A 25,950-nucleotide genomic window follows, 5' to 3' on the forward strand; every position below is an offset into this window, starting at 1 on the left:
AGCCACCCAGAACCAGAACCAGCCAGGCCCGACTGGCCCATAGCCACCCAGAACCAGAACCAGCCGGGCATGACTGGCCCATAGCCAGAACCAGAACCAGCCGGGCATGACTGGCCCATAGCCAGAACCAGCCAGGCCCGACTGGCCCATAGCCAGAACCAGAACCAGCCCGGCATGACTGGCCCATAGCCAGAACCAGCCAGGCCCGACTGGCCCATAGCCAGTCAGAACCAGAGCCAGCCAGGCCCAACTCACCCAATGCCAGAACCAGCCAAACCCAACTCACCCAGAGCCAGGGGCTGCTGCCATGGGGCTCCCCACTGATATCAGTATTTTGCCGAACACCAGCACCTCCAGCTCGGAAGGGACCTCCCAGACACTGATGTACTGAGCCCCATATAACAATCACATGAACCTAGAAGCGGGACCCTGTGCTCCCCACAGTAGCTGGGAGCTGATGGGATATTATCCACTGGGAACACAGCAAGCCAGTGACAGGTCTGGCAATAAAACCCAGGAGTCCTGGCTCCCAGCTCCCATGCTGCTCTATTCTAATAACTCCACACTGCTCCCAGAGAACCCAGGAGTCCTGGCTCCCAGAGCCCCTGCTCTACCACACTAACTCCACACTGCTCCCAGGGAACCCAGGAGTCCTGGCTCCCAGACCCCCTGCTCTACCACACTGATCCCACACTGCTCCCAGGGATCCCAGGACTCCTGGCTCCCAGACCCCCAGCTTTACCCTGCTAACTCCACACTGCTCCCAGAGAACCCAGGAGTCCTGGCTCCCAGATCCCCTGCGCTAACACACTAACTCCACACCGCTCCCAGACCCCCTGCTCTACCACACTAACCCCACACTGCTCCCAGGGAACCCAGGAGTCCTGGCTCCCAGACCCCCAGCTCTACCCTGCTAACTCCACACCGCTCCCAGGGAACCCAGGAGTCCTGGCTCCCAGACCCCCCTGCTCTACCACACTGATCCCACACTGCTCCCAGGGAACCCAGGAGTCCTGGCTCCCAGACCCCCTGCTCTACCACACTAACCCCACACTGCTCCCAGGGAACCCAGGAGTCCTGGGTACTCTGTTCTAAGCACTGACTCCCGCTGCCTGCCCAGCCCGTAGCCCTGGGGAGCTGAGTGCACCCAGCAGTGGTTTCTCCCGCCCCAGCCTCCTACCTTCAGCTCCACCACCTGCAAGGTGACGTGCCACATGAGGTGGTCGCTCAGGAACTTCATGCCGCAGGGACCCAGCAGCTCGGCCAGCGCCTGCATCTCTGGGGGAGGAGAGCGGATCATACACAGAGTGTTAGCTCCTTCTGGCCTGCTTGGGTCACACCCAACCCTCACACACCCCAGAACGGCATGTCCCAGCACTGGGCCTCCCAGTCTCCAGCCAGCCAGACCAGCTCACTCTGAGCCAGCCGTCCCACCACTACGCATCCCCAGCCCCATCCCCAGAGCCGTCCAGCTGCCATGCATCCCCAGCCCCAAACCCAGGGCCGTCCGGCTGCCATGCATCCTCATCCCCATCCCCAGAGCCGTCCCACCACCATGCATCCCCAGCCCCAACCCTAGGGCTGTCTGGCCGTTGCGCATTCTCGGCCCCATCCCCAGAGCTGTCCTGCCACCTTGCATCCCCATCCCCATCCCCAGAACTGGCCGTCCCGCCGCTGCATATTCCAACCCTCAGCCCCACAGCCTGCTGGCCTGCTGCTGTGTGTCTCCATCCCCCGTCCCCAGGGCCGGCTGTCCTGCCACCTCGCATCCTCACCCCCGTCCCCAGAATCATCCAGGGCCAGCTGTCCCACCGCCATGCAGCCCCCTCTGCATCCCGCCGTCATGCGGCCCCATCATCAGTGCATGGAGCTGCCGCGGCTCACCTGAGATGTCTGAAATCTCCTCTGCACTGAAACTCTGCTCCCCCTCCCTGGGGACACTGATGAAGGCCTGCATGGCTGGGGACAGCACAATGGCCCCAGTGCTGGCCTGGCGCAGCAGCGCCTCCAGGTACCTGCATGGAGCCAAAAAGCCTCCACTTACACCGGACAGCCAGGCCCAGCACTGTTCTCCCAGCCTGCTCCGAATCTGCCCTGCCAGAGCCCGAACTCCCTTGTACCGGTGTGTGAGCACGGGATGGGATTGAGGGGCACTAGCAGAGATGTGTGGGGAGCTCAGAGCTGGGCTAGCAGGGGCTGCGAGTCGGGAATGAGGGGCACTGGCAGAGCTGAGCAGGAGCCCAGAGCTGGGATAGCAGAGGGCTGTGGGTCGGGATAGAGGGGCACTGGCAGAGCTGGAGGGATGGGAGCCCAGGGCTGGGAAAGCAGAGGACTATGGGTCAGGACTGAGGGGCACTGGCAGAGCTGGGGGGGAGCCCAGGACTGGGATAGCAGAGGGTTGTGGGTCAGGATTGAGGGGTACTGGCTAAGGGAAGCTCTCACATGGGCAGCCTGTTCACTTGTTGGCTCTAGAAGTAGGTTTTTGTTCCCTCTCCTCACCGGCCCTATTTGCCCAGAAAGTGCGAGATCAAGAGGCCTGACTGTTTCTCCCATTGCTGTCCCCATGCTGGGCAGGGCCACCCGTCGCTCTCCGAGCACCGGCTTTCCAGCCCCATGAAATCCCCCCAGGTGCACAGAACCACAGAAATATGGGGCTGGAAGGGACCACAAGAGGCCACGCACAAAGGCTGGACATCTGGACCATCCCTGACAGGGATTTGTCCAACCAGTTCCTACAAACCTCCAGTGATGGGGATTCCACAACCCCCTCGGAGCCTGCTCCAGAGCCCAGTGACTCCAGGAAGCTTTTCCCACTATCTAACCGAGATCTCCCTGGCTGCAAACAGCAGATTCCTTCGTGTCCCATCAATGCACATGGAGAACAACTGGGCCTCGGCCTTATTCGGAACAGCCCTGACCGTAGCTAAAGACTGGTGTCAAGTCCTGCCTTGGCCTTCTCTGTTCTACACTTGACATGCCCAAGACTCTCAACCTTTCCTCATAGGTTAGCTTTTCCCACTTCCCCCATCCCTCCAGGCACCTCCCAGGCTCTCCTGCCCCATGGCTCAGGGATATCCAGGGCTCTCTCCTGTCCGGTGGCCCAGGCCAGGCTGCCCCCAGCCCAGGCACCCACCAGTTGGTGTAGATGGTGGTGAGGGTCTGCTCCATGCTTGAGTCCAGGGGTTGTGTCTGCTGAAGCAGGACATTGTGGATGATGCGGCTGGAGTCCACGCACGTGAACTGCCTCAGCGACTGGATGAAGGCGAGGTAGGAGCGCAGGCCAGCCAGCACCTCTGAGGGCTGCGCAATCTCCTGCGTAGCCTGGTTGTAGCTGGCCATCCACACGAAGGATCTGTAAGGGGATGGGGGGCTCAGAGGGGGCCCCACACAGACCCCCGAGTGGATCTGCTGAGCCCACAACCTCCCCACTGAAAGCACCCAGCCTCACTCCCATGTTCCCTGCGAATGCGCATCTCCCAGCACAACTCAGCTCAGAAGTTGGCTGGGGCTTGTGGATGTAACAGCACCAATAGCCAACTCAGTCTCCCAGCTTGAGGGCCATGGACAGGAACACGCCACGTTCACCTCCCCACCCGCCCACCTGAGGGCCATGGACAGGGACATGCTGTGCCCCTCTCCCCACCCTCTCGCCTGAGGGCCGTGGACAGGGACATGCCGCATCCCCCCTCCCCACCCACCTGCCAGAGGGCCAGTTACAGGGACATGCTGTGTCCCCCTCCCCACCTGCTCGAGAGCCATGAGCAGGGACACACCACTCTGCCATCCCCACCCGCCCAAAGGTTGTGGGCAGGAACGCAACGTGTCCCCATCCCAGCCCATGGGCCATAGTCAGGGACCCGCCGCACTCCCATCCCCGCCTGCCCAAGGCCCACGAGCCATGCGCAGGGACACGCCGCACCCAGCCAGCCAGCCAGCCAGTCACGGGGCCTACGGACCTGTTGAGCTGCGTCTCCAGGTGGCTGCTGAGGTATTCGGACGGTGTGACCATGTGCTTGAACACGGTGAAGCTGGGGACGTGGTTGATGCTCAGGGAGAGCTCGCTCAGCACCTGGTGCAGCTTGTCCATGCTGGGGGCAGAGACGCCGGCACGGTCACCGCTCACCGCAAATGGCTCTGGAGCCCAGGCCCCTCCCCCACACCTGTCAGCCCAACGCACACTAGCTCCCAGACCCCAAATGTGGTGGGATCATTCAAATAAATGGGAAAGTGGACAGCCTGGATGCCTGGGTTCACTGCCACCTCCGCTCCGAGGGGCGACAGGCAGCCCAGATGCCTGGGTTCACCACTCCCTCCGCTCCGAGGGGCGATGGGCAGTCCAATAAACCAAGTGTATCTTGGGCAATGGAAAGGCTGGGAGTGCTTATGAAGGGCCAGGTGCCAGTATCGCTTCCCAGATCTGAGCCATCAGCCATTCTGGGGACCCAGAACCTGTCCCCTCACTGCCCGGTTACCCCAGCCATCTGAAGCACAGGGGGAGGAGTCCTCTGAATGGGAGAACCCTCACCCCCAAGGGATGGCAGAGCAGCTCTAATGCCCCTTGGAAGACCCCCATGCAGTGGGCTTACTTGGTCACCACGATCCGGTCCTTCCTCTGGCTCTCAGCCCCTGGCTTGTCCCGCTCCGGCTCCCCCTTCCTGGGGGGCTGCTTCTGGGCCTTCCTGATGGTGGAAGCACAGTGTTTGGGCAGCAGCTCCCCAGGAGATAGAGACGGGGGCACTGAGCGAGTGAGGGGCTGGGGGCTTGGAGGGCCAGGATTTGGCAGCCCCCAGATGCACATAGGGTCCCCTCCCCCCGCGCCACAGTTCTGGTGCAGGACACATCCCATCTGCCTGGCATCTGGCTCGTCTTGCCACAGAGCCACTGGCCACACTGATGCCCACCCCCACCGCCCCCACGGCTCAGCAAGCAGCAGTCACTGGCCATTTGTTCCCTGGCAAGGCTACATGACTCCAACCACGGCCATCTCCATAGCCCCCAGCACCAAACAGCCCCGCAGGGCTTTGCCAGCCTGGAGAGCAGCCTGTGGAGGGCCAGCCACAGCCCTCAGTCAGCGCGCCCAGATGGTGAGCAATCCTGGTACACGCAACTGCTGCTGTGCACTCAGCTGGCACCTCAACAAGGTACCCCACCCAGGACCATGCCACACCCTGTGCCCCTCACCTGCCCACCGAACCCCCAGCTGGAAGCAAACCCACCCAGTGCCATGCCACGCCCCATAACCCCCTTGCTCACTGACATGCCCCCAGTCTGGCAGCTCCCCCGGTACTGCCCAGCCCCATGCCCATGCCCATGCCCCTCACCTGCTCGGAAAGGGGCCCCCAGGCTGACAGCTGCCCTGGGCACCACCCCAAGGGTACAAGCTCTTCCGGCACCCCCAGCACCATGCCACGCCCCTCACTTGCTCACAGAGGGGCCCCCATGCCCCTAGTCTAGCGGCTGCCCCGGGGAGGGGACCCCCTGACACTATGCCACACCCTTCACCTTGTTGCAGAGGTGCCCCAGTCTCGCAGATCCCCCAGGCACCCCCCGGCACCATGCCACGCCCCTCACCTGCTCAAAGAGGGACCCCCACACTGGCATATCCCCGAGGCACCCCCTGGCACCGTGCCACACCCTTCACCTGCTCACAGAGAGGCCCCCACACTGGCAGATCCCCCAACACCCACCGGCACTGTGCCACACCCCTCATCTGCTCACGGAGGGGCTCCCAGTCTGGCAGACCCCCTGGGCACTCCCCAGCACCGTGCCACACCCCTCACCTGCTCACAGAGGGGCCCCCAGGCTGGTAGATCCCCCAACATCCCCCAGCACCGTGCCACACCCCTCGCCTGCTCACAGAGGGGCCCCCAGGCTGGCAGATCCCCCAACATCCCCCAGCACTGTGCCACACCCCTCGCCTGCTCATAGAGGGGCCCCCAGGCTGCCAGATCCCCCAACACCCCCCAGCACCATGCCATACCCCTCACCCGCTTGCAAAGGGTCCCCCGGGCTGGCAGCTGCCCAGGGCACTGCCCCAAGGGTACAAGCTCCTTCGGCACCCCCAGCACCATGCCACACCCCTCACTTCCTCGCAGAGGAGCCTCTATGCCCCCAGTCTAGTGGCTGCCCCAGGGAGGGGACCCCCTGACACCATGCCGCACCCTTCACCTGGTTGCAGAGGGGTCCCCACACTGGCAGATCCCCCAACACCCCCCAGCACTGTGCCACACCCCTCACCTGCTCACTGAGTTTGCGCTGCTTGGCACATGTGCCCATGATGCAGCTGGCAGCCTGCTTGGCGATCTCTTCCAGGAAGCTGTTGCATAGACCCAGGCTGCAGCTCTTCAGGTGGGGATACTGCGGAGAGAGGCCAGGGACGGCTCACGGCTCTGCTCCCCCACCTGGCATCTTCCAGCCACAGATCCCAAACGCCAGCCACTGAGCTTCTTACCCCATGGGGGAGGCAACCCTGCCCCTCCCCCATGCGTTGCCCTGTGTCCTCCCCCTGCTCCTCACCCACACATCTCCATGCATGCCTGCCCCCGCTCCCCCCCGAGTTGTCCCCACATGGATCATCATGCATGCCCCCGGCCCTCCCACGGGGGGGGTGTCTTCCCCTTTATATTGCCATCCGTGTCCCCATGTCCCCCCTAAATCCCCATGCATGTCCCTCGTACCTCCCCGATGTATCACCATGCATGCTCCCCAGGCTCTCCCCAGGCAGTGCCCCTCCTCATACATTACCCCTCAGCTACGCACCTCCTCTGGACACATGGGGTGGGTGCAGCAGGCAAATGGCTGCAGACGAGTGGGAAGACGATGGTGAAGCGCAGCATGGCCGGCTCCTCCATGGTCAGAGCAAACAGCTTCTCGAAGGGGCGGACGTAGAAACTGTCGGGGTAGAAGGACACATCAGCACAGGTGGGGCAGGAAGAGTCTGTGTGTGCGCACACGTCTCTCCATGTAGGTGTGTGCATGTAATTCCATGTTTGTGTGTGTGTGTGTGTGTGTGTGTGTGATTCTGTGTACATGTGATTCTGTGTTTGTCTGCATGTGCAAGTCCATGTGCATGTGATTCCATGTTTGTCTGTGTGTGCGTGTGCTTTTCCATGTAGGTGTTTGCATGTGATTCTGTGTGTGTGATTCTGTATTTGTGGGTATGTGTGTGATTCCAGGTGTGTGTGATTCCGTGTTTGTGTGTGTGTGATTCTGTGTTTGTGTGTGCGTGCATGTGATTCCATGTGAGCAGCACCACCCCAGCCCCTTCACATCGCTCAGAGGCCTGGATCCCACTGGCTGCTGTGCCCTCTGCAGCTGCATCTCAGTCCCTCATACCCTGGATCAGAGCCAGGTTCTGGGGGGCGTGGGTCTGAATGGGCCAAGCACAGAGCCAGAAGCCAGGCCTTAGCAACACTGTTGGGCTAGCTGCACCAACTCTTCCTGCCCGCCATCTGACTGTCCAGTGCTCCCAGAGTGACCCCTGCCCAGAAAAGTCAGTGAACAGGCCTCACACCACGGCTCCGAGGGCAGTAGATCCTCTCCCGCACCAAATGGTGCGATGGGGAAACTGAGGCACTGATGGGGTTGAGGCAGGCCCAGGGCTGGCCCATGGGCTCCGGGCAGTGCTGGCCTGCCCACGCCGGGCACTGCGCATACACACCAGAAGGCCGACAGGTCCGAAGTCTCCACTACCAGCTCCTCCAGTGAGTCCAGCATCTTGGAGTGGAACATGATGAGGTTCATCACACGGCCCATGTCCGGGCTCTCGCGCAGCTGCATGGGGGCCTTGGCCACACTGGTGTAAGCCTTGGGGGAGGCAGAGAAGGGAGTGAGAAAGAGCCCAGACCCAGGGCTTGGGGCAGCCACATCACCACTCCCCCACCATCAGCCCTGCAGCTCCCCCAGTCAAGCAGAGCGACTTTGTTAGCTGCTAGGACAGGGCGCTGTGCGCTTGGTGCTGCCGGCTCCGAGGTCGAGCCCTGCCAGGAGCAGTTCCACCAGCTCCCGCTCCCAGCTGTTCTTCCCATGGGCCTGTGGCTGGGCAGGGGCTGCTCCCAGGGCAGAGGAGCCCAGAGCCAGGCCATGGCCCTAGTTAGTGAACAGAAATGGAGCAGAGCTGATGTGGGTGTGGCGGGGGGTAGGGTTGCCAACTGTCTGCTCCAGGAGTCGGCAACCTTTCAGCAGTGCTGTGCTGAGTCTTCATTTATTCACTCTAATTTAAGGTGTCGCATGCCAGTCACACATTTTAATGTTTTTAGAAGGTCTCTTTCTATAAGTCTACAATATATAACTAAACTGTTGTTGTATGTAAAGTAAATAGGGTTTCAGAATGTTTAAGAAGCTTCATTTAAAATTAAATTAAAATGCAGAGCCCCCGGGACTGGTGGCCAGGACCCAGGCAGTGTGAGTGCCACTGAAAATCAGCTCGCGTGCCGCTTCGGCACACGTGCCATAGGTTGCCCACCCCTGGTCTACTCGCACAAACCCAAATGCCTTATACTTGCCCCCTGTCCCACCCCTTCTCTGAGGCCCCGCCCCCACTCACTCCAGCTCCCTCCCTCCATCGCTCGCTCTCCCTCACCCTTCACCCTCACTCACTTTCACCGGGCTGGAGCAGGGGGTTGGGGTGTGGGAGTGGGTGTGGGCTCTGGGCTGGAGGGTGGGGTCGAGGGTTCAGAGTGTGGGAGGGGGCTCCAGGCTGAGCCTGGGGCAAGGGTTTGGGGTGCAGGAGGCGTCTGGGCTCTTGGAGGGAGATTGGGTGGGGGAGGTGGCTGGGGCAGGGGGTTGGGGTGCAGGAGAGGGTGTGGGGTACAGGCCGGGCAGCACTTACCTCATGTGGGTCCCGGAAGTGATGGTATGTCCGGCAGCAGCTCCTAGGCTCAGGGATCAGGTGGCTCTGCGCACTGCCACTGCCTGCAGACACCACCCCCACAGCTCCCATTGGCCATGGTTCCCTGTTCCCAGCCAATGGGAGCTACAGAGTTCCTGTTCAGGGCAGGGGCAGCGCGCAGACACCCCCTGGCCCCGCCTCCACCAGGGGATGCAGCGCATGCCAGCCGCTTCCAGGAGCGGCACGGAGCCAGGGTAGGTAAAGAGCCTGCCTTAGCCCCAGTGCACCACTGACCGGACTTTTAGTGGCCTAAAATCTCCCAGATTGGTTCAGTTGCCTCTGGGAGATGGAACGTGATTCCGGGAGACTCTCAGCCAAACCGGGAGGGTTGGCAACCCTAGTCGGGGGCTGGGCTGGGTGCGGGAGGTCAGGGGTTGCCGGTTGCAGCCTGTCAGGGGTCTGAGCAGGGAAGGGCAGGGCTTGCTGGTGCGGGCTTGGCAGGGATCTGGCTGGGGAGGGGCTGTTGGTGCAATGGGTTGAGCAGGGGAGTTTTTGCTGGTGTGGGCCTGGCAGGGAGCTGGGTGGGATGTGTGCGCCCTGGCAGATGCCCAGCCCCTAATGGGGATGCAAACATCTGGCGAGGAAGTTGCCTGCAGCCGGAACCAGTCCAGGCAAAGCCCTGAGAAGTCGAACTTCTCCTTTTTGTCCACTGCAGGAAAGAGAAGCAGCTTTAGAGAGGGGTCAGCAGCTCCATGAGCGGGGGGCTCTCCCCTCTGAGCTAGGGTTGCCAACCCTCCAGGATTGTAGTCTCCAAGAATTAAAGATGAATCTTTAATTAAAGATTATGTAATGTGATGACATCTCCAGGAATGCATCCAATCAAAATTGGCAACTCTACTTTCTGTGCTCCTGCCCCCCAGCAGCAGGGGCAGAGACAGAGCCTTGGAGGGGGTGGTGAACCCAGGCATCCGGGCTGCCCACTTTCCCACTCATTTGAATGATCCACTCAATGTGCAGCGCCAGTGGCAGTCAAAAAAGCTAACAGAATGTTGAGAATCATTAAGAAAGGGGTAGATAACAAAACAGAAAATATCATATTGCCTCTATATAAATCCATGGTACCCCACACCTTGAACACTGCATTCAGATGTGGTCACCCCATCTCAAAAAGATATAATGGAATTGGAAAGAGTACAGAAAAGGGCAACAAAAAATGATTAGGGGTATGGAACAGCTTCCATATGAGGAGAGATTAATAAGACTGGGACTTTTCAGCTTGGAAAAGAGACGACTAAAGGAGGATATGATAGAGGTGTATAAAATCATGACTGTTGTGGAGAAAGTAAATAAGGATGTGTTATTTACTCCTTCTCATGACACAAGAACTAGGGGTCACCGAATGAAATTAATAGGGAGCAGGTTAAAACAAACAAAAGGAAGTATTTCTTCATACAACGCAGTCAACCTGTGGAACTCCTTGCCAGAGGATGTTGTGAAGGCCAAGACTATAACAGGGTTGAAAAAAGAACTGGATACGTTCATGGAGGACAGGTCCATCAATGGCTATTATACAGGATGGACAGGGATGGTGTCCCTAGCCTCTGTATGTCAGAACCTGGGAATGGGCGACAGGGGATGGATCACTTGGTGATTACCTGTTCTATACATTCTCTCTGGGGCACCTGGCATTGGCCACTGTCGGAAGACAGGATACTGGGCTACATGGACTTTTGGTCTGACCCCGTATGGCCGTTCTTATGTTCTTATGTTCTGGGCTGGAGCTATGGCCTGGTGCCTGCACACCGCATGGAGGGACCTGCTGCTCCGGGTGCAGCAGGGAGCCGTGGGGGCACCTGCGTAGCTTGTTTCAAGGTGAGAGATGACAGGGTGCTGACGAAGGATGACATGACGATGGACTCCTCCTCAGGGCAGATGGTCAGATTCTGAAAGAGATGGGCACAGCTTAGGGGGGCTTCTCGCAAGCAGGGGGGCGGGCGCATTCTGAGGTGTGGAGAGCCCATGGCGATGGCAGCGTTCCTGCCCAGAGATGGGGCTGGCTAGTGCAGGGCTCCCAAGCCCCAGGGAATTTTCCCCTCCCAGGGTTGCATGTCTCACTTTCGGGGTCCTGGCTGCATGGATCTCAGAGCCCTTCCCCTCAGCATACCTGGATGATATCGCTGAGCAGCAGGGCGTCGAAGCTAGCCAGGTACTGGACGTGGTAGCGCTGGATCACTGGGCCATGCCTGTGCACCAGGGTACGCAGCTGCTCCATGAGGAACAGCAGCTCGGCGATGTGACTGCAGGGGCGACAAGGGCCTGGGTCAGGCTCCTCTGAGGGAGGCAGTGCTGCACCCGGGCTCCTGCTGCCAGAGTCACTGGGGAACCAATCCCACAACCCTCCCCACATATCGCCGCACCTGGGGGCGGGCAGGGCTGGATCCGAATCTGACAGCTTCAGCTGGAAACAGGGTACCCAAGGCAGCCCCGTGCCCACCACAGTGCCATGGGACTCCTGCTACCCCCCCACGCAGGTGTCCAGACAAGTGCTGACCAACCCACCGGCCAAGCGTTCCCCTCTAGATTCCACGCCCAGAAGGGACCCCTCTGACCACTGAGTCTGAGCTCCTGAGTAGCGCAGGCCACAGGACTTCCCCAAATTCATTCCTGTTCGAACTCGAGCAGACCTTTTCGAAATTGCCAGCGGTTGAGAACCCCTCACACTCCTGGGTAACCTGCTCCAGTGATTTCATTATTTCCAGCCTGAATGTGTCTAGCTCAGGGGTCAGCAACCTTTCTGTAGTGCTGTGCCGAGTCTTCACTTATTTATTCTAATTTAAGGTGTCGCATGCCAGTCAGACATTTTAACATTTTTAGAAGGTCTCTTTCTATAAGTCTATAATATATAACTAAACTATTGTTGTATGTAAAGTAAATAAGGTTTTTAAAATGATTAAAAAGCTTCCTTTAAACCTAAATTAAAATGCAGAGCCCCGCAGACTGGTGGCCAGGGCAGCCTGAATGCCACTGAAAATCAGCTCGCGGGCCGTCTTCAGCGACCAGCCGCTGGAGCACATCAGACGTTTGTCTGCTAGACTGAGGAACCTAAATGCACCTTTTCCATTTCCCCGGCGGCAGGTACTAGGGACTGTGATCCAGTCGCCCTTTGACCTGCTCTTTGTGAAGATAATCCACGGAGAACCTGCAGTGTTTCACCAGAGTATTTTCCAATGCTACAGGGAGCTGCTTTAGCTTTCCTGGCAGCAGTCTGGCCTGCAGTGCTGGGGCTGCCGACTCCCCAACCCCCAGGGCAGGATCCACAGCATCTCCCCTTCCCCGCAGGGGTCATTTCCCATCTCCCCTCGCTTGCTCTTGGCCCACATCCTGTCAGGCCACGCCAGCCAGAGCGGGTGCCACTTGGGCCTTGCAGCAGCCGCACCCCCTTTGCACACCTGTGCTGGGGTATGGGCCACGCGCTTCTGGCTGAATTGGGCACAGGATTGTCACCAGGGCCACAAATTAATGCCATGTCACTTGGTTCAATTTCCTACCCCCAAACCAACACCCCCATGCTGCGGGCCCTGAGCAGAAACCCCAACCTTCTCGTCTGCCCAGGGGGCCCATGGGTCCAGTGCACCCCACACAGCATGGGGCCCACACAGCCTCCCATATCTTACAGTGAATAGTGTCTGTCTCCCCCCACAAGAGCCAGACCCCCTCTAGTGCCTGTTCCCTTCAAGAACCAGGCCCCCCACAAGTGTCTACTCGCCACAGAGCCAGACCCACCATGGGCCTGTCCCCCTCAGGAGCCAGACACCTGCCCACATTGCCTCCCCTCCCCAGAGCCAGACCTGACCAGTGCCTCCCCTCTCTGCGCCAGACCCCACAATGGGCCTAGCCCCACACACGGAGCCAGCCCCCACTAATTCCCCCATACACAGAACCAGACCCTCCCAGTGCTTGACCCCGCCCACAGAGCCAGACCCCCCCAGTGCCGGTCCCTCCCCCAAGCAGAGCCAGGCACACTCAGGGTCCTCCAGCCCCAATAGCCAGACCCACCCAGGGACCGGTCTGCCCCTGACAGACCCACCACGGCCTGTCACACCCAGAACCAGACCCACCCAGGGACCGGTCTGCCCCTGACAGACCCACCACGGCCTGTCACACCCAGAACCAGACCCACCCAGGGTCTGGCCCACTCCGAAGATCCAGACCACCCCAGAGCCTGTCCTCACCCCCCACTCCCTGACAACCAGACTTCATCTTGGACCACCACCCCTTGCCCAGGACACCTCAGGTCCCATCCCCCAAGTCCCACCCCGCCTCCTGCAAGCCTGGCCCTGCCCTGACCTGCCAGCGTAGTCCTCAGGGGTCTTGGTCTTGGTGACATGCTCAGCATGACGCACCAGCCAGTTCACCTCGTCGCGGCACAAGGAGAGCACCACGAAGACGCAGAGAGCCTGGCAGGGTGGAGATCGGTGGGGTCAGCTCCAGGCAGGGCTCACAGGCACCACCGCAAACCAGACAGCAAACAGGGGAGGGGCCATCAGAGCCAAATAACCTCCCCTCACGGGCAGCCAGGGGCATGGGGTCATTCAGGGCTAGCTAGGATGGGGGGAATCACTTCACAGGGGCAACGGAGAGGAAACAAACCTCATGGCATGGCCCCGCAACGCAGGCAGGCCCACACGTGCCCTGGCGGGTTTACGTCTGTGTCTGACCATTTCCTCCCTATGGCACTGCAGAGGGACGAGGGGGGCTCTGCCGAGAGCTAAGAACTGATTGTCCTGGTATTGCCAGACCTTGGTACAGGAAATTATGTCTGAGCTGTGGACACGTGGGCTATTAGGCTCCAAAGCCGAGGGCGAGAAACTTGTCGCAGGACTGGGGACAAGGGACAGCCTGGGGCTGAGCCCGTTGCCTCACTGCCCAGGGAAGATGCACCCTTGAGCCTACCCAAGACAGAGGAGCCCCAGGGGACATCTCGGCCGAGGGCCTGAGGCTCAGACACTGACTGGGACTGAACAAGAGACGAGAGGGAGCACGCTGTGTGCTGCATCCCCCTCACAGCGGGAGATTGGCCAGCCGTCTGGAACTGCTGGAACCGGAGGAGCGTTGCATGGTCTGACCATCGGGTGAGACCCCTTGTCCCCCCAGACCTGGGCCTGCAGGGCAGAGACCGGAGCACTCCCTGTCAGTGTGACCGGCAGGATGTGGGGCAGAGGGGCACTGGACATAAAAACACATGGCACCACAGGGACCATACATGTTCACACGCATGCACACGCATGCACACAGACACACTCACTCCCCTTCCCAGTTCCAGCCCGCCCTGCCCCCTCACCTTAGGGCCCAGCAGCCCCGGCTGGTGGCTCAGCAGAACCTCCAGCTCCCGCACTGCGTTGCGTAGGAAAGCCCACCGGTTCCGGTGCAACTGGCCACTGCAAGGGGGGCAGGTGATTGCACTGGACACTGCACTGCCCACCCCCACCCCAGTTCCATGCCCACCCCACAGCCCAGCCCAGCACCAGGGTGTCCAAGGCTGCTCACTCCATCGTGGATGCGGCTACAGGGCCATGCAGGGTGGTTGGGTGGGACAGCCGCATCAGGGGAGTAATGAGGGGTAAATATCTCTCATCCCTGAAACCAGTGTGGGGCTGGGACAGCAAGAGCTTGAGAAGCACTGTCAGATCTGGGAGGGAGCCCAGGGCTGGGATAGCATGGGCTGTGGGGCAGGACTGGGGGCACTGTCAGACCTGGGGGGGAACCCAGGGCTGGGATAGCAAGGGCCGTGGGAGGAGACTGGGGACACTGTCAGAGCTGGAAGGAAGCCCAGGGCTGGGATAGCAGGGGCTGCGGAGCGGGACTGGAGGCACTGGTAGGGCGGTGGTGGAGGAGCCCAGGGCTGGGATAGCAGGGACTACCGGGGGGAGGGGACTGGGGGCATGGGTAGGGAAGTGGGGCAGGACTGGAGCAGCACGAGGTGCTGTGTGTTAGCAGAGGCGTGTTGGACGCCTGCCCTGCCCACACTGCAATGGGCACTGACCAGTGCCAAGGGGACCTCCCCACCACAGGCACTAACCCTCATCCCCATGGATGACCCAGGACCTAGGTGTGGATGGTGCTCAAGGCCCAGGCACCCTTTACCTGTGCGCCACAGCGTGCTCCTTGCACTCCTTGACATCAGCCGCCTGCTTCCCGTACCTACAGAGGGGGCGAGAGTGAGTGCTGCTCACCAGGGCAGCCCTGAGCCCCGGCAAAGCCCTAGCACAGCCCCCAGTGCAGCCCCCTGAAACAGAGCCCCTGGCACCACCCCCAGCGCAGCTCAGCCCCCTCCCATCCCCAACCCACCAGACTCCAGCATAGACTTTGCTGCATGTGACAAAGTGGGTATTTTCTGTAATATTTCTGATGCCTGTACGTGCCTCAGTTTCCCCCAGACTGTGCATTGCTACCTGTGAAGGGGACAAGGGTTAAGTTTGCACTCGGGGCAGGCTAAGAGATGAGGCAGGGAGGGAGGGTTGCCTGGCTAGCTGACCCTGAAGGTCACTAAAAGTCTGGCTGAGGCTGACCCATCTCAATGGAAAGCCCAATCACCAGGACAGTAACACTTCGTGCCCAGGGCCAAGTGGGAGGAGCAGGCTCCCCTGGAGAGCAGACCTGGGCGGAGGGAGGTGGGTGACTGAGTGTTGGCTGCTGGAAGGAACCCCCAGTCCCTGGGAGCTGAGAAGGCAGGAAGTCAGAGAGGGAGACACGAGGTCTGAGAAAGGAGCTCCCTGGGGCCCCGGCCTGGCCAGGTCAGCCTGTGCTTTCCCCTTTGGGTCGCTCTGCCGAGGACTCCAGTACTGGGCTGCAGGGGACACAGCTGGGCTGGGGGAGATGGGGAAGGGGCGGCTCTGACGAGGGGACCCAGCGGCACCAGGAGCCTGGCTCAGGGAGCTGCTGAGCAGAGCTCCCAGGGTGGGGCAGGAGAGCTGGAGCCCCGAGCATCAATCTCAGGAGGCTGGGAGGCCCCATGGCTGCCCTGGAGGAAGTGAGACCACCTTGGGGTCTGGCACATTAAAGGGGTCCCTCCAAGGGCCTGTCCCAAAGCTGGGTGTGGCACCGATCCTGGGAGCCGGGACACTGTACTAGTCACTTTGGGCGCTCCCTGCCCTTCCCCTGGGTCTGGTGGGGATCCCCCTCCAACCTTCACCAGCCACCCACCCACACCAGCTGCCCACTGCCTCCCTGCCACTGCCCTGCCCTCAGCAGCTTCGCTCTGTCTCCCTGCCAGATGCCCCCTGCCCCCACCACCTGCCTTCCACCCCCAACCTGCCTTCCCCCAGCAGCCACCCTCCATGCCCATGCCAGTCCCCACGCATGCCAGCACTCCCCACCTGCTGCTCTCCCAGCGCCCTGTTACCCTTTCAGACGGCCGAAGAACTCCTCGGTGACCTTGTGGAGCTGCAGGGCGTAGTCACGGACGAGGCTGAAGTAGAGCGAGCCCTGCAGGCCCAGCTTCCACAGCTCCAGGCACTGCGGGTTCGAGCTCAGGCAGCCATGGCACAGGAGGAAGCCAACTGCAGGGAGGGGCAGAGGGGAGGGTCAGGGGCACAGCAGGGAGGTGAGGAACACAGGGGGTGGGGCAGCGGGGGGCAAGGGGCACAGGGGCATGGCAGGGATGCAGAACGTGGCCGGTCAGGAGAGGAGGTGGCAAGAGCGAGGGGCACCAGGGGCAAGGTGGCAGGAGCGAGGGGCAGAGGGGCTGGGGCAACAGGAGCGAGGGGCCCCGGGGTGGGGCACGGCAGGCATACAGTAGGTATCAGGGCGCAGGGAGGAGTCAGCAGGGGTGAGGGGTACAGGGGCTGGGACAGCAGGGGTCAGGAGGCACAGGGGGTGGGGTTGCAGGTGCATGGCAGGGCACTGGGAGGAAGCGGCAGGGATGAGGGGCACTGGGTGTGGGGCGGCAGGGGGTGAGGGACCCTGGGGTGCGGCATGTCAGGGATACAGTAGGTGGCAAGGCATGGGTGGCAGGGGTGAAGGGCATAAGGGTACAGGAGGGGAAGGGGCATAGTGAGGGGGATGTAAGGGGCACAAGGGGCACAGAGGAGCCGCCAACCCCAACTCCCCATCCTGCCCCCTCCCATCACCAGGGGCTGAGCAGGCACTGCCAGGCATCCAGAGGTCAGCAGACGCGGGTGCTGCTGGACCAAAAGGGGCAGCGATCCCCAGCACCAAGGCCCCAGATTGGGGCTGCTAGTGTGAGGTAATGACCAGGGCTGGGCAGGGCTCCGGGGCCAGGCTCCTGGCTGGGCTGGGCATTCTCTGGTCTCTGATGCTTGTAACTTTCAGAGAGGTGGGACCTGCCTGATCCCCCAGGACCAGGCAGGTGACGTCATGAGTGTTAACCCTTCCCTGCCAACTGCCTGCCCACCACACTGGGAGCCTCGTACTGTGAAGGGTGAGTATGGGGATGGGTGGATGCCAGGTGGGGCATGGGCCCCCTCGAGGGCCCTTCCCACCAGGTGCAGAGTGACTTACTCAGTATCCAGCGCTCAATCACCTCCAGCGACAGGTACTCGCAGGCCATCTGTGGAGAGAGGGGCCATTCCTCAGCGTTGCTCTCCACGGCCCTTCCCAGCCACTCGCCAGTAGGAACGGACACGGGCAGAGCCGCTGTCCTGGCTCTTGACCCTCACTGCCCCCTTGGCCCTCTGAGCTGACCCAGCCCCCTAGTCCCCACAGAGAGGGATTGGCCATGCATGCTGGGAGTCCCTACACTGGTCCCTACACTGCTGGACAAGGGGTGGGGGTCTGTCCCAGCCCCCTGGGATCCCCTCAGCTGGGCGAGCCAGCTGCGGGCAGAGCCATCATACAGTGTCCTGTGGGCAACACCCCTTGAGCTCTGCACCCCCAGGCCCCGGAAGGCCAGACTCACGACATCCGAGCTGGCCGGGCTCAGCATGGTGGCCGAGTTGCTGATCAGGCTCAGGAGCTGGTCGCTGCGCCACTGCTCGGTCGACTGGTTCCTCCGGACAAAGAGGAAATGGAGAGACAGAAGTGCACTGCTCACGGCCTGGAGGGGGCAGGGGGCAGTTAGCAGGGGCAGCAGCAGCAATACAACAGCTACAGCTACAACTACACAACCTCCTAGAAGGAATGCTGGGGGCCAGAAATGGGCCCGTAACCATGTCCTGCTCTCAGGTGAGGATAGCACCATAGGGGGCCTGGGCCAGGCATAAAGTGTTATGTGGAGCTAGGTTTGGGGCTGGATGTCGGGCCAGACCTGCTGGGGCAGGTTCAGATCTCAGCTGCCCCTGGCTGCGAATCTGGAGCGAGCCAGGAGGTGTCCATACCACACTTCCGGTCTCACACACATTGCCCCACAAGCCGCGTCCAGCCCCTCACGTGCACTGTCAGCATAAGCACATATGCACACCAGGCCAGGCTGGCACAACTGCATGCCAGCTGTGCCTTACTGAATTCCAGGTGGGCACAAGCCTGTCCAGATCTAAAGAACCCTCCCCAAATCTTACAGGAGGTTCAACCCAGGGTTCAACCGAGTGCAGGGGACAACTCAGGAAGAACAGAGTTGGGAGTCAGGGTCTGTAACATTCTATAGCAGGGGTTCTCAAACTGAGGATCAGAGCCCCTCAGGGGGGTGTGAGGTTATTACATGCAGGGTCGCGAGCTATCAGCCTCCGCCCCAAACTCCACTTTGCTTCCAGCATTTATAATGGTGTTAAATATATAAAAAGTGTTTTTAATTTATAAGGGGGGCGTCGCACTCAAACGCTTGCTATGTGAAAGGGATCACCAGTACAAAAGTTTGAGAACCGCTGTTCTATACCTTGGGGAAGCATCCTGTAACCCCCATATTCTTCATTTTCATATAATCGTACAAAGCATGCCTTGTAAGGTATCAGGGGAAAGGTTATGATCTGCTGAAAGTCATTTCTCTATCCATATATGTGTATCATTAATGCATATGAAGTTATGAGAAGTGTGTTGTATGGTGGTCACTTAAACATGCTGTAAGTTGGGGAATCAACCAGACATTAGCTCCCCAGAAGCAACAGCAAGGAAAGTAACCAACATCAGGGCGGGGTTTCAAACAATCCATCAACAACCATTGTCCAGCAAGGGAGCTACAATTCAGTGATTCACCTGCACAAGGCCACACCAGGGGAATTGCTCAACCTTGCCTGGAGACTCAGCAGTGCCCCCCAGACATGCCTGGACTTGTGATCCCCGAGCACATGGACTGAGGGTATAAAACAGACAGGATGGACAGATAGAGTAGACAGAGGTATAAAGCAGACATACTGGGCCTTTCTCCTTCACCCACCTATGCTGCAGGCATCAAGGACACTTTGAAGCCTCCAGCTGAAGGAACTGGCCCAGATTTCAAGGAGGAAATCTGTATACTATGGACTGCAATAGCCAGTGGAGTGAGAAAAACTGCTTAAGCTAGATGTTGCCCAGTCTAATAGGGTCGAGAGTTTAGACTGTGTGCTTAAATTTATTTTTCTTTTGGTAACTAACTGACTTTTTGCCAATCACTCAATATCACTTAAAAGCTACCTTTTACAGTCAATAAATATGTTTAATTGTTTATCTTTACCAGTGAGTTTGTCTGAAGTGTGGGGAAAATCTGCTCAGGTTTTGCAAAGGCTAGTGTATATCCACTTTCCATTAATGAAGTGGTGAACCAATTAATAAATCTGCATTGCTCATCTTGAGCAGTGGAAGATGGTATATTCCTGGGGTACAGTGCTGGGAGCTGTGGGGATTTGGCTCTGGTCCCTTTTTCGGTGTGATTTGTGAGTGGCTCTGGGAGCATCCATGCAATCTAGCTGGGTGTGGGGCTCCACATGCTGTTGTGCTGAGTGATAGCAGCACCTGGAGGGGTTTGCTGCTGGTCACTAACAAGGCATCGTGAGAGACAGCCCAGGGTGGAGAGAGTTAAGGGGGCACAGCGGTCCCATGGTCCCAGGCTGCACCCCGGGGATCTCATCACAGTGGCCAGCAAGCAGGGTGAAATACACAGCTTGTTGTACTGAGCAAGATTTGCACTTCATACACTGGTGTAAAGATTTTAAGTGAAGGTTTTAAGTGTGGTGGCTAAGGAGAATCAGGAGGAGGCTACCGGTTTATTTTCTGTTTGCTTATTTTGGGCGAGGGAAGTAGGGATAAAAAAATCAGGAAAATGAGTGAAAGCAGTGAAGCGATTGTGAAAGAGCTTTTGAAGCTGCAGGTTGCAGAAAAGGAGAGGGAGCACCAGAGACTATTGGACCTGAAAGAACTGGAGATAAAGGAGAGTGGGAGGAGAGAGAGAGAGCAAAAACACCAAGTGAACTTGCTAGAAAAGCAGAACCAGAACCCACCAGTCCCAGCAATTCCCATCACTCCAAAAATCCACAATTGGGATCATTTATGTCCTGCATAGAATGAGGCAGACAATATTGCTGAATATCTGAGCACCGTTGAAAGGCTGTGTGCAGTGCATGAGATCCCTGAGGCTAAGAGAGTTCATGTCCTGATTGCAAAATTAACTGGAAAAGCTCTAAAGGTATTAAATGAAATGCCTATTGAGGATGCTTTTAGACTATTGTAATTTTAAAAACACGCTTTTGCGAAGGTTTCAGATTCCCCTGAAACATACAGCATTAAATTTAGGAATGAGGGATACTGGTATGAGTAATGGGGAATATGAGAACAAAATGAAAGATTTGATGGGAAAGTGGCTGAGGGGCAAAGGTGTTACAAGCTTTGAGGGAATGCTGGATCTTGTTGCTCAAGAGCATTTCCTAGACACGTGTAAGGCTGATGTAAAGCAGCGTCTATGGGACAAAGATGTAAAGTCTGTGGATGTGATGGCGTCTCTTGCTGATGCTTTTGAATGGACCCAGGTGTCTATTGAAAACAACCCACTGAAAGAGGTGTTTAAAGCTGGTGGGAAGGGAAGATCCCGTTTTATCCCTAGCAAGAGAGAGGATGGCTGGGAGGCCGAGTACTCACCTCCCCAAAACCATTCCTCTAACCCTTGTCCCAAACATCCTGTAAAAGCAGGAGAGCCCAAAAGGTGCTATCAATGTAAGTCCAACCAGCATCTGAGGAATAAACGCCCTGTGCTAGGAGGAAGCAGGCAACCAACAGCTCATGTTAGTTCTGCCGTCCTCAACACAGAAACCCCCCAAGCAATTGGAACCTATCATATTGGTTTTGTGAGGTTAGCCTCTGCAGAACCAGATATGGAGCATGCTAAGATTATCGAAATTAATGGCAGGGAGTACTTGGGGCAGAGGGATACAGGGGCCCAGATCTCTCCGGTTAAGCAGAGTGTGGTTTCAAAGGCCAGTATGTTACCTGGCCAAATGGCAGAGATTGTGGGGTCCGTGAAAGCAGATTCCTTATACCACGAGCTAAAACCCATGTGGTGTGAGAAGATTTTGAAAGTGTTTTGAGAGTGGGGGTAGTGGAACACCTCCTAGTCGACCTGTTTCTTTTTTAATGATTTTTTCTGTGCACCTCAGATTCAGGTATTTACTCACAGCAAGAATGAGTTTTATGCTGGGATCCCCAAGGGAAAGGGTAAGGTCTCAGGAACTACTGAGAGAATGGGAGAGAGTCTCCTTGATTCCTCTGCAGCAGGGGGAAGCCACATGCTTCCAGGTGGGGGGGTGGTTGAGACCACCTCCTGCACTGCAGCTGGAGGCAACACCACATCAGGAAGGGATGGGGGTGTAACGCCTGCCAGGAGAGAACTATCCAGGTTGTTAGCTGTCAGCAAGTTGCAGCTTGAACCAGAGATAAACTCGGCTCTAGGGAGCAGAGAGCAGTGTGTCCCAGAGGAGAGCCCAGAGAAGGGGCAGGGGATCTCAGAAACCACTGAGGTCGGTGAGGATTCCGGTGACTCTGTAACACAGGGAAGCAGGGTGCTTCCAAGAATGGGAGGGCCAGAGACTAGCTCCTTTCCGGCAGAAGGCAACATGCCCTCAGGTGCAGGGGCAGGAGAAGTGTTGTCAGTGATTAAGGAAACTGTCCAGAGTTTTGCAGCTGAACAAGGGAGGGGACCCCTTCCTAGGGAGCACAGAGAAATGTGTCTTGGGAGGGGGCCCAGAGGAGGAGACTGGAGAAGAAATAGTGGGGGTACAGGAATGTCTCCTCACTGGTCACTTGGGAGAGGATGCCCAGGACTGGATGGCTGAGTCAACATCTGTGCATCCAGACACTCAGCCTGTGAACCAGGTTCTGAGAAGGAGCTGTGTAACTGACCTCCTGGAGGGGAAGAGTCACACAGCTGACTTCTCAGGGACAGAGAAAGGGGTGGGGGAGGGCACCCCAATCCAGGTCAAGGTTTTCAGGATGCTATTTCTGATAGTGTTTGAAACCTAACTGTCTTTTTAAACCAAGATGCAGCTCCAATGCTTGTGACAGCAGAGAAGTTGATACCAGAAAATTGCCAGGTGGCAGTTTGTGAGAGAAGAAATGACCCATCTGACAGAGAAGAGGGTATTTTCCCCTAGGCTGGTGAGAGACAGGGAAGAGTTATGGTAGAGCTGTTGAGAAAAGTTGAATCTGATCAAAGAGTAAGCACATCTAGCCCAGAGAGCACAGATCACAGCCCTCTAGGGAGCAGGGAAGGACTCACAGCTGGGAGGGGAAAACACTGAGTAACCCCAAAAAGAAAACTGGATTTTTTGCATATGTACAGTCCTGGGGTTGGGAGGTAGCCCCCCAGAGGGTCAGCCAGTGTGCAGGATCCACCTGGACCTTTATCTGGCCAGACCCTGAGACATTAAAATCCTAGAAACGTAATTAAATTAAGAGCCCACACAGAGGGGAACGCTGAGGGAAAGAAAAACCAGTGACTGATTACACGGGAGAGAGTCAAAGACACCGTGGGTACCGAACAAACTAAGCTCATACTACACTATCTGAACAGGAGGTGTGGTATCATAAAGATACTTGTAAACATTCATCTGTGATAAACAAAAAGTTGGTATTAATGTTAAGTTTTGGGATAAGAATTTTGTTACTAACATTAAACCTTATGGCATGGGCAGCCAGCCTGGGGCTCTGGAGCTGCACGCGGCTCTTCAGAAGTTAATATTCGGCTTCTTGTATAGACTCCGACTCTGGGGCTGGAGCTACAGGTGCCAACTTTCCAATGTGCCAGAGGGTGCTCACTGCTCAACCCCACAGGCCCTGCTCCCACTCCACCCCCTCCCACCCCCTCCCCTGAGCCTGCCGTACCCTCACTCCCCCCACTCACTCTCAGAGCCTCCTGCATGCCAGGAAACAGCTGATGGGGAGGGAAGGGAAGGTGCTGATGGAGGGGCTGCTGGTGGGTGGGAGGCACTGGGAGCAGGGGGCAGGCTGATCAAGGGCTCCAGATGTATTACTGTGGCTCTTTGGTAATGTACATTGGTAAATTGTGGGTCCTTCTCAGGCTCACATTGGCCACCCCGGCTTATGGTAACGCTAGTTCTCAGTTAATATCTGTAAGCAGATTTAAAGCTTATCACAGCAAAGAAACCATAACAAATCTGGTTTACTGTGTGTGAATGGGGAAACTGAGGCACGCCACCTCATAGCCTTGATGGCTGGATGCCAAGAGAACTATAACACAAACTGCCTTCAAGTTAGTCAGTGACTAACCCTCCTGCAGTAACCTAAGGGGGGAGGTGTGACTTTCTATACCTCCCAGGCTGCAGAAACCAAAGGGGGCACAGCAGTCCCAGAGTTCCAAGCTGCACCCCAAGGAGCTCATCACAGGGTCATAGGTTCAAAAGCAGGGATCCAGAGGGGGACACTGAGCAAAGTACCCCGGACAGCACACATTGCTCTTCAAAGGGGTCTAGAGAGCCAGTAAACGCCACCCATAGGAACTCTGCCTGGATGCATGAGACAAGGGAGGAACGGAAATAGGACCCACTGTCGCAGAGCACCCCCTCGTCTAGCATCCTCCTCCTGGTGCTGTAGACAGGCACTTTGGCCAGCACCAGGAGGAGGTTGCTGAGGAGGTCTTGCGACTTCGTGGGGCTGCAGACAGGGTGTGTGTATATGAAGAGATGTGGGGAAAAGTGCAGCCAGAACCTCAGCAGGAGGTTCTGAAGGAGCCGGAAAAGGGGCTGCAACATGGCACATTGCAGATAGGTGAGCGTCAGGGTCTCCCTCACGCTGCAAAATGGACAGGCATCAGGATGGAGGTGAGTCACGCCAGGTACACCCCTGTGCTCGAAGCTACATGAAGGAGTAGCCAACCAATGTCCCTAGCAGGCCAAGGGACCAAGGTGAAGTACAGGCTGGACCACTGGGGTTCCTCATCCAGCCACTTGGTATCGGGACGGGACACAAGGGGAGGAAGTGCTCTGTGTGCAGCACGAGCGTGTAGAGTTGTTCCCTAGGTGCGGTTCAGCACGAATCAGCTGAAGGGTGTGCAGTCGTATCGGGTTGCGGAAAGGAAGGGGTCAGGGGGCTCAGGGGGCAGGGGCCCAATGAAAAGGCCAGGGGTGAGGGCAGGACCGGCGCTAGGGGTTTGAGCGCCCTAGGCGGACGGGAATTTCGCCGCCCCGCGCGCTGGTCTGCGGCTCCGGTGGAGCTGCCCGCAGTGGTGCTTGCGGAGTGTCCAGTGCTCCGCGGCGCTGGTGGAGCTGCTGCAGTTGTGCCTGCGGGACGTCCACCGGAGCTGCGCGAGCAGCCGACTGCCCACAGGCACCACTGCGGCAGCTCCACCGGAGCCCGCCACCCCCTCCGGCAAAACGGCGCCCACCATTTATTCTGGTGCCCTAGGCGATTGCCTAGGCTGCCTAAATGGTAGCGCTGGCCGGCCCTGGGTGAGGGGCAGGCAGGGGCACCCTCTCACAGGACTGTGCATGCAGCCCAGACTCTGCTCTTGTGCAGTGACAGCTGGGAACAGCAGATATCACTAGTGCCAGCCACCCCCTCCCCCGGTCCACAGCCCCTCGCTGTGCCCAGTGATTATCACTAGTGCCAGCCACCCCCTCCCCTGGTCCACAGCCCCTTGCTGCATCCAGTGGTTATCACTAGTGCCAGCCACCCCCTCCCCCCATGAGCACAGCCCATTGCCAGTGTCACTCACCTTGGTGTGAGGCCCGAACTCCTCTGTGAGTTTCTTGAGTGGGGTGTCATACTCCAGCACCATCTGGGCCCCCCGAGCGTAGCTGGGGTCGCTGCATGGGGACAGCAAGGGAAGAGTTTTGGTTCATGCCCCCTCAGCAAAGTGTTCCCACTGCCTGCGTCATGAACCCCTCAGCAAACTGCCCCCCAATGTCTGGGTTGTGCAGCCCTCCCTGAACTGCAATGCAATGCCTGGGTCATGCACCTCATGGCAAATGACCTTGCTGGCTTTGCCAGTGCACCTCACTCTTCCACATGGGCACTACCTCTGGGATTTGTACACTGCCCCCTGGAGACCTCTGACCCACACATACCCTGCAGCAGGGATCCCGTGGCCCAGCCCAGTGCTGTGTGAACCACCCTCTCCTGCACAACCCCCCTCAGTCCCTCCCCCCAGTTCCCTCTCACCCGCTGCCCTGGATCATCTCATGGGCAGAGTTGTACATCCCAATCAGGGCTTTGCGGTCCTCGATACGTGACAGCAACAGGATGACAGACGTGTAGGTCACCACCAGGTCCAGGTAGTTCTTGGTAAGGTCGTAGTTCACGGGCTGTGGGGGGCAGCGTAGTGGGGGGTGTCAGTGACTAGGAACAATAGCGTGTGTGTGTATATGTGTGTGCACATGTGCAAGCGCTGTCCCCTTCTGGAGGGATAAGCCCTGCTCTGGGTGTGTCTGCATGTGCATGTGTGTGCTGCCCCCTGCTGGAGGGGATGTGTCCTGCAATGCAATGCATGCAGCAGATGGAGATGGAGGGTCCTGCAGAGAGGAGAGCTGCAAAGCCAGGCATGCGGTGGGGACTGGAAGTGAAATATCCCTCTAAGGAAACGCAGGCTGAGTTCCAAAGCAAGACTGGATATGCAGGAGCAGTCAGCTGTTGGCTGCTTCACTCTGAAATCCTTGCTTTGTGAGTGGAACATGTCTAGCTCCTTCCCCCGTTTAAACACATGGCAGCAGGAAATGCTGACTTATGCCAGTTACTGTAAATGTGCTTTC

General features: G+C 58.3%; 1 protein-coding gene across 1 annotated transcript in view; it reads right to left on the bottom strand.

Annotated features, from left to right (window-relative positions):
• LOC115640152 (nck-associated protein 1-like) overlaps nt 1-25,506 on the bottom strand; it is a gene marked incomplete at both ends in the record, with an annotated part of 47,624 nt that extends 22,118 nt beyond the window's left edge. Inside the window, 20 exon segments of the mRNA XM_030542993.1 lie at nt 1,181-1,278; nt 1,885-2,015; nt 3,134-3,352; nt 3,957-4,088; nt 4,587-4,711; nt 6,238-6,357; nt 6,760-6,794; nt 6,797-6,891; nt 7,661-7,806; nt 9,481-9,558; nt 10,684-10,773; nt 10,995-11,127; nt 13,178-13,287; nt 14,172-14,268; nt 14,975-15,031; nt 16,233-16,389; nt 17,351-17,399; nt 17,748-17,885; nt 24,918-25,008; nt 25,364-25,506. Coding sequence (XP_030398853.1) covers nt 1,181-1,278; nt 1,885-2,015; nt 3,134-3,352; nt 3,957-4,088; nt 4,587-4,711; nt 6,238-6,357; nt 6,760-6,794; nt 6,797-6,891; nt 7,661-7,806; nt 9,481-9,558; nt 10,684-10,773; nt 10,995-11,127; nt 13,178-13,287; nt 14,172-14,268; nt 14,975-15,031; nt 16,233-16,389; nt 17,351-17,399; nt 17,748-17,885; nt 24,918-25,008; nt 25,364-25,506 — 2,244 coding nt within the window.
• Between the last annotated feature and the right edge of the window lie 444 nt (nt 25,507-25,950).

Source organism: Gopherus evgoodei, unplaced genomic scaffold, assembly GCF_007399415.2.
Source record: "Gopherus evgoodei ecotype Sinaloan lineage unplaced genomic scaffold, rGopEvg1_v1.p scaffold_216_arrow_ctg1, whole genome shotgun sequence".
NCBI classification, from domain to species: Eukaryota; Metazoa; Chordata; order Testudines; family Testudinidae; genus Gopherus; species Gopherus evgoodei.